Source organism: Vicugna pacos, chromosome 3 (genome assembly GCF_048564905.1).
Source record: "Vicugna pacos chromosome 3, VicPac4, whole genome shotgun sequence".
Taxonomy (NCBI): Eukaryota; Metazoa; Chordata; class Mammalia; order Artiodactyla; family Camelidae; genus Vicugna; species Vicugna pacos.
In genome coordinates, this window is record NC_132989.1 from 93,417,669 (window position 1) to 93,436,126 (window position 18,458).

The 18,458-nt window shown below is 41.7% G+C and overlaps 1 protein-coding gene across 4 annotated transcripts in view; it reads left to right on the plus strand.

The window, feature by feature from the left end:
• FYB1 (FYN binding protein 1) overlaps positions 1–18,458 on the plus strand; it is a 141,635-nt gene that overhangs the window by 43,181 nt on the left and 79,996 nt on the right. For all 4 annotated transcript variants that reach the window (XM_015242089.3, XM_015242087.3, XM_015242086.3 and 1 more), the window contains one exon: positions 14,238–15,399. In XM_015242089.3, the coding sequence (XP_015097575.1) occupies positions 14,265–15,399 (1,135 nt within the window). In that variant the 5' untranslated portion in view covers positions 14,238–14,264. Of the gene's footprint in view, positions 1–14,237; positions 15,400–18,458 lie in introns of those variants that run through there.

Genomic DNA, 18,458 nt, shown 5'->3' on the forward strand with positions numbered 1-18,458 from the left:
GACTAAGTGCAAGTGACTGCTTTGAAGCTTGTTCTAGCCTTGTCGTGCCTCCAAAACCATGTTTTCTTTCCATTATTGGAACCCCATGTTAACAAGAGAGAGACAGTTAGGGGGAGTAGACAAAATCCTTCATTTGTCTGAGGCATTAGCAGAGGCTTCCTCTGAGTGAGCATTTCTAAGAACAAGAATGTGGGAGAGGACTGTGGCTCACTGGCAAGGTTAAGGCTGTAGTCCCAGAGATTGTGGATAAGACCATGGCTCCAAAATCAAGATCTGAGTTTGAATGGGGGCTCTGCCAGTCACCAGCTGTGGGCCTTAGGTGAATTACTGACCTGCCCCGTGCCTTAGTTTCTTTATCTGTTCTTTATCTGCCCCATGCCTTGGTTTCTTTATCTATAAAATGGGGAGAACAATAACTTCTTCATGGTGTGTTATGAGCACCTAGCACGGAAGGCAATCCACAGCATTATCTATGGTTGTGACCGCTTTTTAAGAGGAAGATGCAGTCGGAGCTGCTATCCACAGGTCAGGCAGCACAGGACAGTGGAAAGCCCAATGGATAAGCCAGTAGGAGACCAAGATTCTGGTTCTGCCGCTAAGTAGCTCTGTGACTTTGGACAGATCCCTTGTCCTGTTTCCTCTCTGTAAAATGAAGAGCTTGAATTTGCTGACATTTAAGGGTTTTTTTTTTCTTTCTCAAACATTGTGAATCTAAGGTAAGTTGTCCCATTAAAATTGGCCCACCTTTAATGCCCATTTTGACTTTTCTTTTTACCATAGCCCAGGATCAAGCATGTCCCAAGCATTTATTTCTATAGTTGCTGTCTGGTGAGAAGTGGAGGTTAGAATTGTCTCTGTATCAACCACTAGAAATAGACCAAGTACGTGTTTGGGCAGGAATGAGAATCCAATAGGAAGTCCTAGAAGTTGAAGAATATTCGCTCGTCAAAAGCTGATCTGGGGTTTCTCTGATACATTTGGAGAATTCGGGACTTACGTTTTTGTTCATTTGCTTAGTGTGTGTGTGTGTGTGTGTGTGTGTGTGTGTGTTTGTGTTTATCTCTGCTAACCAGCCTCCTAACGTGAACAGAAAATCAGCAAAACCACTGAGCTGTATAAATTCAATATATACTTTACTTATATAGTATTTCCAAGTCTGTGCCACCAGTGTTGGTTAGACTAGCACCTGGCCATGGTCCCAAGAGCTGGTTAAATGCCACCAAAGCTTACGTGCTGCATGTGACTAACTCCCACTCTGTCATTCCAACCCAGCAGGGATGCCTTATTCTGGGGTGATAACAAATGGTGGCCCATAAAAGGTAATCATGAAACAAGACTTTCTGCCTTTCATCCTAAACTTCATCCATGCGGGTGCTTGGACACTTACAGAAACAAGCACAAAGGCATTCTGGACCTTTGTGAGTGCCTGTTAAATTCTCGTGGTTCCCATAACAAATGATCACAACTAGGTGGCTTAGAACACCAGAAATTTATTCTCTCACAGTTCTGGAGGCCAGAATTCTGAAACCAAGGTGTCAGCAAGGCCATGCTCCCTCCAAAAGCTCTTGAGGAGAATCCAGTGTTTGCCCCTTCCAGCTTCTGGTAGCTCCTGGCATTCTTTGGCTTGTGGCTGAATCACTACAAGCTCTGCCTCTAGCTTCACTGGCCTTCTCCTCTTCTCTTGTCTTCTCTTCTTCTGCATCTTTTTTTCAAATTTGTTTTTTATTGAAGTATAGTTGATCTGCAATGTTAGTTTCAGGTGTACAGCAAAGCCATTCAGTTATACATATACATACTTTTTTCAGATTATTTTCCATTGTATGTTATTACAAGGAACTGAATATATTTCCTTGTGCTGTACAGTAGATCCTTGTTGTTTATCTAATTTATACACAGTAGTGCATATCTGTTAATCTCAAACTCCTAGTTTATCCCTCCCCTGCCCTTTCCCCTTTGGTAACCATAGTTCATTTTCTATGTCCATGAGCCTATTTTTGGTTTGTAAATAAGATTTGTATCATTTTTTTTAGATTCCAAGTGATATCAGTTTAATTATTTTTGCTTTTATTTCTATTACTCTAGGGGCTGGTTCAAAAAAATATTGCTGCAATTTATGTCAAAAAGTGTTCTGCCAATGTTTTTCTCTAGGAGTTTTAGAGTAGCTGGTCTTACATGTAGATCTTTAATCCATTTTGAGTTTATTTCTTTATACGATGTTAGAGAGTGTTCTAATCTCATTCTTCATGATAGCCGTCCAGTTTTCCCACCACCACTTACTAAAAGAGGCTGTCTTTTATACATTTTATATTCTTCCCTCCTTTGTTGTAAATTAATTGACCAAAAATGCATCGGTTTACTTCTGGGCTTTCTATCCTGTTCCATTGATCTGTGTGTCTGTTTTTATGCAAGTACTGTACTGTTTTGATGACTGTAGCTTTGCAGTATAGTCTGAAGCCAGGGCGCATGAGTCCTCTAGCTCTGTTCTTCTTTCTCAAGATCGTTTTGGCTATTTGGAGTCTTTTGTGTTTCCGTGTAAATTTGAAAATTTTTTTCTTCTAGTTCTGTGGAAAATGACAATGGTAATTTGATAGGGATCACATTGAATCTGTAGATCGCCTTCTGTAGTATGGTCATTTTAACAATATTGATTCTTCCAATCCAAGAACACAGTGTATCTTTCCATCTGTTTGTGTCATCTTCAGTTTCTTTCATCAGTGTCTTATAGTTTTCAGAGTACAGGTCTTTTGCTTCCTTAGGTAGATTCATTCCCAGGTATTTTATTCTTTTTGATGTGATGGTAAATGGGACTGGTTCTTCTGGTAATAAATTTTAAGCTGCACCCAGGTGAACAATCAACGCCATCCCTGGGCAGGGGTCAATGGAGGAACCAGAATGATGCTCCAGGTCCCTGAACTGACAATCAGATGACTCTAGGGGGCAGCTCTTTGCAGGAAAGAGACCTAATATCTACTGAAACACTCCACCCCCAGACCAAGACACAATTAGAGCACCATCAAAAAAAAGCAAGCAGAATTGTTTACCTGTCTTAGTTGTTTGTTCCCCTTTCCAGATTGCCTGCAATGCTGCAAAGTCAATCAGGATGTTCTGGTCAGAGTCCTACACCCACTATGTCTTGTCCTGGCTCCTTGCTCATCTCAGCAACTATGAGTAGAATAAATGTTAACACATCACCTGCAATGATTAGGGATCCTCGGACAGACAGTAAATTACTAGGGTTTGGTAGGAAATTTTTTGGATGAGAATAGGAAACTTTAAAAGTTTTGTATGTGAGCTGAGAACTTAAACTCAAAATACTAACTATAAAGGAAAGAAAGAAAGAAAGAGGGAGAGAGAGAGAGAGAAAGAAGGAAAGAAAGCAAGAAAGAAAGTCATGACTCTGTGGTGTATTGGGGCAAAGACAGGACTTGGAATCAGAAAACCGGGGTTTAGACAGCCTTTCTACCATGTGCTTGAACTCAGTTTACCTTTCTGTAATAGTGACACTTAACCAAGCTTTGGGAGGATCAAAAGAGATAGTATATGTGAAATTTTGTCTTTAAATGGGATTATCAATTATAAAAATAGAATCAGTAGTTGATGTAAATTACCAAACTCCAGAATTTTTTTGGCCAAATATATGGGTGTAACTAGGACAATATTGCGACCACTTGTATCCTGGAATAAGTGATCTTAGTAAAGCACAGACTGTAAGCCAGGTAGGGGCAAAGGGCCACGTACTAGAACCGGCACATAAACAAGGAATCAGCAGCACCATCAGGAGAGCAGGAAGGGATGCACGAATGAGTGGGCGAGTGAAAACCCAGGGCAGCTGAAGCCACCCAGCTCCTTGGGAAGATGAGGGCGCCTGGGGAAGGAGGGTGGCAAGGTGTTAAGAGCAGGATATACTCCAGGGAAAGCCTGAAATTGAGAACATCACAATTTTAATGAGAAAAGGTGCAGCCGACAGTGAAGAGCCCCATGAAGTCAAAGTGAGAGAAATTGCTCATTTCATGGCAGAGTCTTCTTGCTGTGACTTATAGGAGAGAAAATGTGAGGTAAGAAGTGAGAGATGATTATATGATTTCACCCCAATTGTGAAATACTGAATACATTTTCTTCAAAGTTCCAAAGGAGAGACAATGACTAGGACTGGGTTGAGGGGGAGGATTCCACAGTCATATTTTGTAGAGCGGGGTTTCAAATACCACCCATCTACGTGTGTGGGATCTTCCAGGACCCTCCATTTCTAACGTCTAGTTTCTACTTTCCTCAAATCACACTCTGGCTCCTTCTCTGACTAGTGGCCGCCCCGTGTCTTGCTGGGCTTGTTGCAATCTTCCTCTTCTAAGAGGTTCTTCTCACACAGAACTTTTCACATGCTGGGAAAGAAGTTTCTAGAAAACCCCACAGATGGCCTATCTCCTCACCCCCACCCGCTCCATGTAGACCATACACTTTCAGTTTCTAACTTCTCGTCAAGGGCAGAGAGGAACCAGGCTCGGTGTCAGTGTGTGTTTACGTGCGTTGAGAGGGATGTGGAGGGAGGTTTAGGGGAAAAAGAGAGCAGAACCTCCTATTTCATTTTGGGTTTTTTTTTCCCTATTTTATTTTGATGTCGAGGAGTAGCCTTCTCAGCCATTAAGGATATTTTATTGCAAATTCCACATGTTTTTAGCAAAATGACTTTTTCTTTGGCTTGTTTAAACTATTTTTGTATGAAAATAGAATAACCCTAAGAAATAGTAGATGAAAATAAGATCTCTTTGGGGTGACAGCATTAGAGGCACAAGAAAAATGAAAGGGCTTGCACTGTATTATGGTGTGTACATTAAGTATTATTCTGAGAGCTAAATAAGCATCAGGAAGATATCTGTGAAAACACTTCAATTATCTACAGGTTCATTAGACACAATGTAAGTTCCTCAGAGAACCCTGACTTGGTATATTTAGCTGATGCAGGCTAAGTGAAATACATCCTCAGCAAATATAAGCTAAATTTGCTGTAAAAGCTCTATAAAATAGAATAACGAAAACGTATGTTTTTGTTCAGGACTGTTTGTTGTTCTGTGCTTTCTACATCCTATCCCCACTTCCTTAGCATCAAGAAGTCAAACACTTACAGTAGAACAAATTTCAGAAACACATAGAAACTCATATGTAACTTCTCCATCCATTTACAGTCAAGCCATCAGAAGCCAATGCCAAAGTCAAAAGTGTACTTGTGCAGGAGCTATCTGGTAGGATAACCAGGAAGAGGTTTGAAGGTTCTATTTCGTAGAATGGTGGTGATTTTCAAGCCTGGTCTTTAAAGACGAAGGGTACACCAAAGTCTAGCTGATCAGTTCACCTGGAGAGTTCAAGGTGACGGAGCACTTGGAGAGTGGGCCTTCGCTGTCTAAGCCTTCCCAGGTGCTCAGCTACCTTGCTTCCTCTCCTTGTTCACCCTGGAAGAGAGAACACAGTAGGAACCGAAAGAGCCCAGAGCAGCAGGTGCCTGAGATCCCAGAAGAGGGGACGGTGTGACACAGTGACATCTGCAGAGGTTTTTCTGCCCAGGCTCTCAGGCCAGCCTCCTGCGGGGAGAGGGTCACATTCACTTGTGTCGAGAGAAGCCATGCACCCACAGCTCCCAGAGAGGCCCCACTTGTGCTAGGTGCTTTCCTCTTACTACATCATACCTTGCAACGTGAGGCTGGGCTTGTCTGCAGTTCCCTCTCCACCTTCACAAGTCACTGACAAAAATACAAGGGGTTGTCACAATCAGGGCCACTACCACTGCTTCCGCTGCCCACTCCTCCAACCTATGCCTTTGCCTGGTCTGCAGCGGCCGGCTTCTGCCCTGAGAACTCAATTTGTGGTGAGAGGCACCTTCCCACATCCTGTTGAAGAGGGGCCTGGTGCTCCCTCCAGCATCACAGGCTCAGCCAACTGGTATCCATCACAGCCCTTTTGTGATGAAGGAGACATTCTGTTAGAGAGCTCTTAAGAAGAGATTCATGACTGGGATTCAGTGCTCTTTAAGAAGATAAGGAAATCCTTTCCCCAACTCTCAGTTCTATGATCAACCATGGAGAAATTCAAGTAGATTCAGCAGCTCAGCCAGTATGTTTAATAGTGATTGTGGAAAGAAACGTACCAGGCGTTACAGGAGTGTTATTTGGTGGCAGAGGGGTTCTGTTTTTGAAGAAGAAAAATAAAATGAGGTCCCTGCTTTTACATCTCCTTAAGGAAACAGAGTATGCACATTAAGTACATAAATTATGGTTCATTAAGTCCCTAAATATTTAGACAGCATTAAGGGGGTGAAAAAAGTTTTGTGCAGTTTCATCGTCTATAGTGGAACTGCTCTCTACCACCTTGTGAAGTGCTGTCACAAGTACTGTATTTTCAGCCAACTTCCATTGACTCTATCTTGACAAGCAAAAGCAATTAGGGTAGATTTATAATGTCATTTCTAACAATAAGGAGGTTTAAGAAAGTTTATTTTCTGATGAAAACAATTCCCTTTTCCCAGTTTACTGAGTATCGCAGATCAAGTCCCTTGAAAAGTTGAAGGCAACTTACCACTGTGTGTGTGTGTGTGTGTGTGTGTGTTGGGAAGTTGGGGAGGCTTGGCTTGATCATGAGGAACACATCCGTTATTTTCTTTAATCCAGGCAGTATAAATCAATGAGGCTGAATACTACTATTGCTCTATGAAAGTTTGAACTACTTGAGTCTATTCCGAATTTTCACAAGCCTGCTTTCTACATCCAGGATGGGAAATATATCTGGGGTACAGAAGAACTTTCTATATTCTCAGTCTTTTTTTTTTTTTTTTGACACCTTCTGGTCAATCCTTGGCTGAGTGGATCCTAAATTTGAGCAACACGAGCCATCACCCTGGCAGAAGCTGGGCTCCCCCCTGCAGCTAGCCACCCTCACCTGCCTCCTTCCCTCTTCCACCTGTGCTAGGCAGGACTCGGGCTGGCTTCCCAGGACAGTTTCCCATCACACATCCATCCCCTTGCAGCCCCATATTACTCCTGATGCTGCTCAACCTGAAGTTCTGTTCAGGGCATTGGTGGCCATGGTAGAAACTAATTTTGTTCTAGGAGAAGAACCAGCAATTCAGACCAAATAAGTTATGAGTAATGACATGTTACCTCAACACGGCAATAAAAAAAAAAAAAAAGAAAGAAAACCTCCTCGTGGTAAAATTGACCAATGGTGAAAGAAAGAGAGAGAAAAAGAGAGAGAGAGAAAAAGAGACCAGTGTGGATAAATTATTGTTTTTTACTGTCTCCTTCAAGATTGAAAGCATTACATGCAATCAAGTAAAATCATTTTCTTCTCTTCTTCCAGGGGCTCTATCTAGGGAAGAATAACGTATCTGTAAGAGCGCTTCATTCTCTTCAGGTTTTAATTACAAAAGTGACGCAGGGGAGGGAAATATCTCAGTGGTAGAGCGCATGCTTAGCATGCACGAGGTCCTGGGTTCAATCCCCAGCACCTCCATTAAAAAAGTGACACAAACACATCTTAAGAAGGTAAAATCAGGCTCAAAAGTTATTTTAAATCCGTTAGTTACCCATAGTTCATGGGTGTTTTATTTCTTTTGGGTTTTACAAATGAAACTTTACAAAGATGAGACTTTCAAAGACATGGAATTGTAAAAACAATCCAGTGATAGCCTTTTGTGTTATTTTAGTTTCTCTACGGTTATTTGTAGGTTTTAGAGTATATTTTATTCTAAAAAAATTTAAAAGAAGACTTTCTGGTAAGGTGTTTTCAATAATCCAGGAGCGAGAGGACTAGCTCAGGGTTTCTGAACCTCAGCACTGTTTGGACTGATAATCTTCACTGCAGAGGGTGGTTCTGGGCAGCGTGCTGTGTTTAGCAGCAGCCCTGGTCTCTCCCCACCAGTTGTCTGGAGCACTTTCTCAGTTAGCCGTTTCAATCAAAGATGTCTCCAGACGTTGCCAAAATTGCACCAATTTGAGACCCACTGGATTAACCTAATGTTGAAGATATATTTAAAAGCATGAACACTATAAAAAATAAACCCAAAACCAAACAAAATCCAGTTACCAATTAGAGGGATAGGGTATTATTAATTTTCCATATGAAAATATGTCAACCAACTAGCTGCCAAAGAAAACATCTTGATGTGTACAGTTTCTTGATGTCTGTCTTAAATGCCATTGCAGCCTTTGTTTAAGCATGTACTTGACTCATTGCCTTTATGTAAGTAGTTAAAAGCAAAAAAAAAAAAAAAAAAAAAGATTTTCTGGACCCAAGTTGTTACCTAAAAGCCCAGAAGATGTAGTTCAAGCATTTTTGCTCGCAGCTATCTTCTTAGAGCCTATGGAAAGCATGGTAAGTTTACACCAGTGAAGGCATATAATTCTGAGGAAGGGAAGACTACTTGGCTGCTAGGGGAAATTCATTTCTATCAAGAGCACTTCTACAGTTACGTCTGTGTAATTATAGAGCAGTGTATGGGAGGAGTTTGGGCTGAACATCGTACAGATTTAAGATAGCTGAATTTAGGATTTTTTTAACTTTATAATGAATGGTGTGAAAGCAATATGCATTCAGCAGAAATTATACTTTGAATTTGGAATTTTGACCTTTTCCCCCCGGGCTACTGATGTGGGGACGACACTGTTGTGGTGCTAGGGGCGGCGGCAGCAGCAGCAGAATCACAGCTCCCCGTCAACCACTGGACCACGAGGGTAAACAGCCCACACACTTAACACCATTCTGTACCTCGCAACCATCCTGTTTTTCTTTCGGTACAGTGTTCTATAAATGACATGACATATGCAACTCTTAGTTATAAAATAGGCTTTGTGTTAGATGATTTTGCCCAACTGTAGGCTAATGTAAATGATGTGAACATGCTTAAGGTAGGCGAGGCTAAGCTATGATGTTCAGTAGGTGACGTGTATTAAATGCATTTTCCACTTGGGATATTTTTCAACTTATGATGGGTTTATCGAGATGTAACCCTATAATAAGTGGAGGAAGATCTGTGTAAATATGTTACTGAATCCAAACTCATTCTGCTCACTGCTGGATAGCCCAATAAACCGGGAGATGAGGTGTTGGAGTAAGGAATAATAACTTTATTCGGAGAGCTGGCAGACCGAGAAGATGGCAGACTAATGTCCTGGAGAACCATCTTCCCCAAGTCAGAATTCAGGCTCCTTTAATACTCAAAAGTGAAGGGATATGCTTGATTGTTGCAAATTTCTTGGTGTAGGAATTCTTTGTTCTTGGAATCCTTTGTTCTTACAGCTGTCCGCATGGGTCAGGTCATGGTGTCCCTGTAAACCTCCAACAAAACAAATGTTATTTCCTATTCTGCAACTTGTTATCTTTATATGAATGGAAAAGTTAATATCCTTAAAGGTGAGAGCCTTGAGAATAGGCTATCCTGTATATTTCAGGCTATAGGCAACATTCTATTGTAAAAGATGCAGAACCACCAAGACTAAGCCTAGGAAACAGAGTATAGGGTTAAAGTCAAAAGAACAGATCTAATATGAAGCCAAACTTGTCCTTTTCTATTACAAATACATTAACAGATGGAAGTAATAGTGAATTCCTTCAAATGACTTTGGACAAGAAATTTCAAGCAATTTGAGATGAAAGAGTTTTACTTAAAATATCTTAAAATTCTGAGGTCTTCTAGATTATGAAGAATTCTCTTCTGAAGAATAAGCAGAAGCCCAATATTTAAATCTTTAAAAGTTAAAGAGGTCCCGCAAACTAATGTAAGGTGTTAATAACAGGAGAAGCTGGATGTAAAGTATGTGAGAACTCTCGGTACTGTCTTCCTCTCATTCTTCTGTAAATCAAAAACTGTTCTAAAAAATAAAGAAATTAAGTCTAATTTTATAAAAGATTGTGCAAATAATTTGCACTGATATGGATTAAGTGTCAAGGGGAAAACACAGAGCTAATAATGAAAATATTTAACAACCAGAATTGCACCGGCACCAAGCAATCCAATCCGAGTGGTTGCTGATGAGATATCCAGCTGTGCCGGTGAGCAGCAATGTAGTATCAGTTCAAGAAAAAGGCAAGGTGCAAAGCAGGGGTTTCTGTTTGTGCAAAAAGTGGGAACAGAAAGGATGTGTGTGTATTTATTTATATATATTTGTATATGCACAGCTTAGAAATATACATAAGAAACTGATAACAGCGGTTGACTCTAGAGAGGAACTGGGTAAGTTCACCATGCGGTTTATTGTTTAAAGCAGGTCAATTGTGAAAGTAAAAGGGAGCATTGATAATAATTATTCCATAACAATAGGCACAAACTTGTACTGTACTGGTAAGTCAGGATATTTGATCCCCCTAGAACTGGGGCACAAGGGTCTGGAGGGTCAGGGCTTAGAGCAGGCTTACTTTTCTCTTCATCATACTATGCACTACTCTTACCCTCCTTTTACTAGGACAAAAAAAGAGCCCTAGAAAATGGAATAAGTAATTCAATCCACATTGAAATTGGAATGGGAGAATGTCAAAAAATTTTAAGTCATTTTTGCCTTTCTATCATTACCATTAAGGAAGAAATCTAGCTATTATTGTGAGGATGAAGGGCAGCTCTGGATGTTGAAATTTTAATCTAATAAGCTTATTAAGAGTGATAACCAAAAAACTATAAAGCTAAGCAGTCAGTATGAGAGATGAGACAGCTGTAGAGTCTGGGCTGTTGATTTGCCAGACATATTAGTAAGCCCAGGTGCTGTTACTGTTTCTTCAGCGTGTCCCGTGTAGGAAGCTGTGGCTCTTTCTTTCCCTCTTTCAACTCTCCGTTAAAAATTTCAGAGTGAGGGTAAACCAAATTCAAACAGAATAACTCTACTATGCTATCCAATGGTATATTTGTTTCAGTCACATTAATTTAAAATTAGGACAAAATGTTAATGATTATAACTTCAGAATTTGGACACTTGTAGAAAATAATGTTATGTGACTAACGAATTAGGAAAAAAGAAAAAGAAAAACCATGATGGCAGACAATCATTAGATGTAATTACATACACTTGTTGATCTAAGAACTCTACATGCATTAACTCATCTCATTCTAATTTAAAAACAAAACCAGGTAAGAAATAGGTACTGTTAGTATTCTCCTTTTATAGATGAGAAAAGTGAGTCTCAGAGAGGTTAAGTAACTTGGAAGATCAGACAGCAAGTAAGTAGCAAAGTCACGGTTTGAACCCAAATCAATACTTTCAGAGCCGGTGCTGTTAACCATGACGCTGTACTGTCTCCTGGGTTTGGATTGGCATCTGAGATTTAAATCCTAATTCCAAATCAACCACTTCCATATTTTCTAAACTAAAATCAGGGTGTGCAGTTTGACAATGGGTTACTGTATTTCATGGGGTTTTCCCCCTGAAATTTAAGATGTGAAGTTGCCGTGACTAAATAAGATGTCACTTGCCTCCTTTGGTTTCTGTTTTCTCACCAGTGCAGTGAGAGATGGACTAGATGGTTTCTAAGGCTTCATTTGCTTTATGAAAATAGGAAATCTTCTCAGGTTCCAGGCATTCTTTAAAGGGTCTTTGATATTAATTTGTTTTATCTTCCCAACAGCCCTATGACATGACTTTATTATTCCCATAATAGAGATGAGCAAACTGAGGCCCAGGGAGCTTATGTACCTTGCCCTACGTCAGACTCAAAACCAGACAGTCTGGCTTCCAAGTCTGTGTTCTTAACCACTCTGTTAGGCAGCCTCTTATCATTCTGGACTAAATTGTAGATATGGAATATAAATTATAAAATATAAAGTGAGGACTAAAAGATTCTTCCCCAGAGATAGACTTTCTTCCAGGTGGGGAGCAAATTTTTGGAGTCCTCTGCAGCTATGATCTCCCTGGAGGCACAACCCTGGACCCGTCTTCGCCTGTTCCCTCCACCAGCACCCAAACTCCCCTTGGTTCTGCTGTCTTCCCGCCTGGTACTTTTGGGGATTGCTTGAGGATTTGAGAAAATCATGAGTATTAAAAAATGGTCGGGGGTGGGGGGAGGGATAAAAGGGGAGTTTGGGATTGGCAGATATAAACTACTATGTACAGAATAGAAAAACAACAAAGTCCTTCTGTACAGCACAGTGAACTATATTAAATATCTTATAATAACCTGTAATGAAAAAGGATATGAATAAGAATATATATATATACATATATGTATAACTGAATCACTATGCTATACACCAGAAATTAACACAACATTGTAAATTAACTATAATTTAAAATGGTTTTTAAAAATAATCAAGTGAGGCAAGGTAGAAAACAAGATATTTTCAGCAACTCAGATACAGAGTAGTAAATTAAAGGAGCAAAATGTTGAAAAATGCTATTTTCACCCAGTTTTCTCTTCCTGCCTAGGGTCCTTACCTTCATCCTGCAGATACACACACACTGTAGTTTGGTACAGAGAGAAACTCTTACTGAAGGCATCATTTATTTTAAAATCACCATTCACAGTGTTCGGCTCAGTGCCATCCTGCACAATTTCCCAAACGTATTAGAATACCCGGGGTGCCTGGGCCTGCTCCATGTGTTGTGGGAATACAAAGAGGAAAGAGTTTCTGGACTTTGGAGCCCTAAACAGACCTGAGTCTGAATCCCTGTCCTCACAGTTCCTAGCTGTGAGCCCTTGAATATGCTACTTAACATTTCTAATAATAATAGTTTCCATCTCTTGAGCTCGTGCTGTGGGCCAGGCAGGCACGTTATAAATTCCATTTCTAATGCACACGACAGTTCTGGTGGATACGTGCTATTATCCCCATTGTACAGAATAGGCAACTGAGGCCCCACTAATCAACTAGGATTCCATCCAAGTTTCCATGCTCTTACCATGATGTCCTCCTGCAGTTTCAACCTCAGTTCTCTTTCCTGTGAAACGGAGTTAAATGATGCTGTTCTCCAAAAGAAGATGGGGCAAGGTAGATCACGTGCATGGTTCAGAATCAAGTTTACACACTAAGTAGTGGTTCTTACAGTGATGAAAGGATGTAACACAAGGGCACGTAGAAGTGCCTGGTGTGCTACGTGAGTTGAGAGGAGGGAGCAGATCTTCCCAAACGAACAGGATCTGGTTATGTGGTATTTGAGTCGAGCCTTAAGAGATGAAATATGCTCGGGTGCGTGGCAGAGATAGCTGATGGTGGAGGGTAGGAAAACATTTTCTAGGTGAATGTTAAGGCACAAAAATGGAAACTATTGTGGTCATATGTGTACCTTCAATGATTTTTTTTTAAGACTCAGATTTTCAAATATTCCTTAAAGAACTAGAATAGTTCAACTCCTTGCTTTTGAGAGAAAAAGCAAACCCCACCATGAATTCTTCCAGATTAAATGGGATTATAGTCACAGAGAAAGGTGACTGCCACTCTCTTTACTAGGTAAAACCCTAATTCTAGACAAGGAGGGCAGACTCTGTAGCAGGAGACGAAGCTGGAGAAACCAGAGGCTGGAAATGAGAGTCCCCAGCCAGTCCCCGCTGCTTCCATGTCACCTATCCTGTGTGCCCCATCTGTGCCCCCTGAAAGTGAGCGTGCTCTGCCCACTGGCCTGGTTCCAGTTGAATCATTAGCTCTAAACACATATCAATAAGTGGAAAAACTCATTTTATTGTTTACGTATAAAAATGAGTGGGGTTTTCTGCTACACTCCCCATTAGCCAACACATGGACCTTAAATGTTGTTGGGAACAAGAAACAGGCTTGCCAGCCATAGAGGTGGCCAGCATGGCCATGCTGTATAAAGCAGGCAGCACAAATTTACAGAAGAGCTTGCTTTCACTTTTTAAGTGCAGTTTCTGTTTAAGAGACTCAGCTGTAAAATATGGAAGTCATTTGTTAGTCACTTTCCTATTTTTTCAAATTAAACACAACAGGTAAATACCAAGCTCAGAGTAAATTCAACAAGCTAGCTAGAGAAACAGGGAGAGGAAACGGGAAAAGGTAACTTATGACTTAAAACCAAAAAAAAAAAAAAGGCAAGTCGGTCTAAGACAACCAAAAAAAAGTTCTATATATATAGCCCTCCCCCTTCGAGAAAGTCACAACTTATTTTGCCATAGAGGAAGATAAATGTTACAATCTCTCGGTAACCAATCAGCGACGCCGCAGGCCTCAAACCAGGAAACCTTTTAAAGTGTAGTATTTTAAATTGTGCAAGGGAGACTTCTGGCTCTCAGCGAGTTCTTGTTCCCTGTGCCTGCAGGATGGGAAAGCAGATGTGAAGTCCCTGATGGCCAGGTTCAACACCGGGGGCAACCTCACGGAGGAGGTCTCGGCCAACAGCCGACCCTTCAAGGTCACGGGCCAAAACTCCCCTACAGGAGTCCAAGCCAAAAAGAACCTCTTCGGCCACCAGGGAAATGCCAGCTCTCCCGCAGGACCGAGCAACGTGCCGAAGTTTGGGTCCCCAAAGCCACCTCTGGGCGTGAAGCCGACCTTGGAGGACAAGCCCGACAAGGAGCTCAGACCCCCGTTTCTGAAGCCCCCGGGGGTGGGCCCAAGGTCTGGGCCGCAGGCGGGCTCGGCCGCTAAAGACCCCGAGGCGAAAGCCGGCTTTCCGAAACCCGTAGGCCTCAAGCCCGCCAACTTGCCCAAAGAAGATTCCAAACCGGCCTTTCCCCGGCCTCCTGGGAATAAGCCCTCGCTTCACAGTGTAAACCAAGATCCTGACTTCAAGCCACCAGGCCCCAAGCCGGGGTCTCATCCTCCAGCCCAGGAAAATGAACCGGAGCCGGTGTTCCCAAAGCTGGCTGGGATCAAAGGCAGGTTTACGTCGGCCTCACAAGACCTGGACCCCAAGCCCCTCTTCCCCAAACCCGTCTTTGGCCAGAAGCCAGCCGCGGGCACCGATGACTCCCAGGAAGACGAGGGCCCCAGCAAGACTGCGGCTGCGCAGAAAGGCCCCCCGGCCGCTCTGGGGGCCAAGGCCAAACCCGGCCCTTTGAAACCAGCCAGGGAGGACCCGGAGAGTAAAGAGCATGGAGGCGAGACGTCCAGTTCTCCTTTTCCTGGAGTCGTTCTGAAACCTGCTGCCTGCAGAGGGGCTCCAGGCCTCCCCAGAAATGCTGAGGAGAAAAGAGAGGAGAGGAGGATGGATGCTGCGAAGAACGTCTTCCTGAGCAAAATGAACCAGGAGGAGTCGGCCTCTGGCGCACCTCCTGCCAAGTTTCCTAAAACACCTTCTAAGCTGACAACCACAGGGCCTTGGGGCCAAGGTCAAGAAAAGGAGAGGGGGGACAAGACTCCAGCCACCCCCAGGCAGAAGCCCCTGCCTCCCGTGTTTACCCTGGGCCCCCCTCCACCAAAACCCAGCAGACCACCACACGTTGACCTGACGAAATTCCAAAAAGCCGCTTCCGGAAACAGTGAGTTCTTTTCTCATTTGCTATTTCTCGTGTTCTGTTCTGCAGCACAGGGTGTTTAGCTTCTGGGGGGAAACGGATAACAAGGAATGCTTCCTTGCTGGTTCTGCTGTGCAGGTGGTAACTTTTCTTTGGCATTTTTCCCCCTCTGGTGTGAGAGGTTGAAATCCATAGTTCTCTGTCAGCATTCTGTGAGGAAATGCCTGGAGGGGCTGGTTTTAGGGGGTGGGGGGAATACATCCATTTGGTAGATAGGTGGTTTGCTTAATGATAACCATTTCATTTGCTTCCTTTGTTTGGTTTCATTTCTGTTGAATGAGACTGAGGTGTGTTCCCTCAACTGCCACAGAGGAGTCAGTCAGGCAGAAAGTGAGCAGACCCCTTAAGTCAGTGGTTGATGCCCAGGGGACACTTGATTGTCACAGCCAGAGGGTGCTACTTGCATCCAGCTGGTAAAGGCCAGGGATGCTACCTAACATCCTATAGTGCACAGGACGGCCTCTCACAACAAAGAATATCCAGTCCTAAATGTCAATAGCACAGAGGTTGAGAAACCTTCCAAGGGATTTTAAACGTCCACGAATTTATCATAGGTCTCCTAAGCTCAATATTCATCTCAGAAATGAACAGGACTCTTGTGAAATGACACTTTTTTATGTTGTAGCTTTTTTCTATTTCTCAGTATAAAGTTTCCTAAACGTTTCTGATTCATAAAGTTGTACATAGCTAGAATAATAAGCCAGACAAATGGATATGTTATTTTCCTTCTGGATAACTAGTTTTATTTTCCATCAGAGATGTTACCACATGCTATGGCACATGCTAAAATTTGACCCTGAATGACTTGGTAAAGATTTGTAACCCTGCATAGTGATGGAGAAGCTCACTTCTGCCTGAAATGATTACTATTTTAAGCAAATAATCTACAACTGCTGTTTACTGTGAGAAAGGAAAAAGGATGCAAGTGACCACACCACTATTAGGCTTTTTTTTTTTAACTTGCAAAAGTGTGGTCTAATTAAAGCAGTTCTAGACAGAAAGGTTGTTTGTCTTTTTTTGGCTCTGTAGAAGCATCTTGCAATATGTCATCTTCCTGGGATCAGTATTCTCGGTGTCAAGCAACAGATTAATCATCAAATCCCCCATTAATCCGTAATGTAGGGTGCAGGTTTGGAATGACCCCATGATCATCTGTCTTCTAGAAAGATTCAGCCTTGTTAACACTTGTGTCCTCATCTGTCACCTTCTGTTTAATACTGGTCCATAACTCACAAAGGTTATTTTTGTGAAACCATCTAAAAGACCCCTTCTTATTTCCCTTTCTGAGTTCTTCGGTGCCTCAGATAAAAAATTGACTACCATCACCTCCATTTTATGGCTCTGACTTCATGCCAAGGAAACTGTTCTGATGTTAAGCAGAAATCCTTAAGAGTTTTCGTCCATGTCCTCCATCTTTATTTCCACCCCACTTTCAGGTTTGAGTGGTGATAACCAGGTGTCTGCGCCGTGCTATTGAAATGCTAATGAAGTGCTCTTTTAGCTCTGTGGTCCTGGCAAGGTCAGCATTGAGCTGATTTTCAGTGCAACAGAGCTCCAAGGGACCCAGGCAGAATTGCTTAGTAAACTTGAGTTGATCCTTGCCCTCTTTCCCCTTCTCCTTGCAACCCTTTCCCATCCTGGCACGTCTCCCCTCTGCTTAATCTGACACCGTTTAGATTCTAAATCCTCTCATCAATGTACCCCACCTCCACCCTCTGAACCCTCGGGATATATATTATGCTTCAAAATGCACCCTGTGCCCTCTTCATCCATTTCTTCCACAAATCGAAACTCAATCTTCTTAATCTGAGCTGACCCCAGGCTGGTGTCAGCATAAAACAATCTGATTTATAACTTTAAGTTCTGAGTAACACCCCTTTAAAGCAGTCACACTTTTAAAAAGCATTTACATTTTTAAACTTATTTTTTAAATAGAAATTACATTTGGCTCAAAACCAGCAAGTATAAAATGGTATACAGTGAAAAGTACCTTGAGTCCTTCCCCACCGTTTGCTGGGTCTTCTCAGCCTCTGCCCCACAGAAACCACTTTTTGATTTCTATATCCATCTAGTTTCTTTATGTTTACACCAGCAAATATAAATCTAGGGACTAATCCCCCTGCATTTTACTCAAGAAGTAAAATATTATATACAATGCTTTGATCCTTGCTTTTTAAAAGTAAAAAACTCCTGTATATCTTTCCACATTTTAATAAGAGATTACTGAATATTCTTTAGAGCTGTGTAATATTCAGATAATGGATGACTCACCTAATTGATTTAACAATTTGTATTGTTTCCAAACTTTTGCTCTTCAAAACAATGCTAGAGAAAATAACCTTGTAGATGTGCCACAAAATAAGCATTTCTTTTTGAACACAGAGAATTTCTTAATATTCAGGTCTGCCTACTTCTAAATCCCATCATTGCTGTTTTTCCTAACCCATATGAAATAATTTAGCTTTCCATTTAGCAAAGTTAAAAAATAGCAGAATTTGAAGGTATATAGTATTCAAATTAACTAAAGCTTTGTCTAATAACTGTAGGTTTTCAAAGCTCTAGAACTTTTTTCTTAGCCTTCTACCTGATTCCTTCTTTTCCAGATTCACATCCAATTCCAAGATCTACTTTCCATCTTTTATCATCCTTGTCCAATATATTAGCCACTAAAAACATTTACATTTTTGTTGTATTTGTTACTTAGTATATACATGTTACCCCTGTTTATTCCTCCCAAGAACCCAATGAAAGGGGAATTCTTGGAGGAAACCAAAGCTCTGAGAGGTTGGGTAACTTGCCCGAGGCCATAATGTGACTGAGCTGATCCTCCTTCTCTCTGATTTCAGAGCCTCTGCCCCCCCGCCCCACCCTGGCTACCCTCTCTGCTATGCTCATAGGATATTATGAGATAATAAATCAAGCATAAGTGAAAACCAAGGAATCTTCATTCCTCTCCCTCTCTCTGTCCTTTGGTTGAAACATGTCATTTTTTGTTTTATTATAGATACCACTGAGACAGAGAC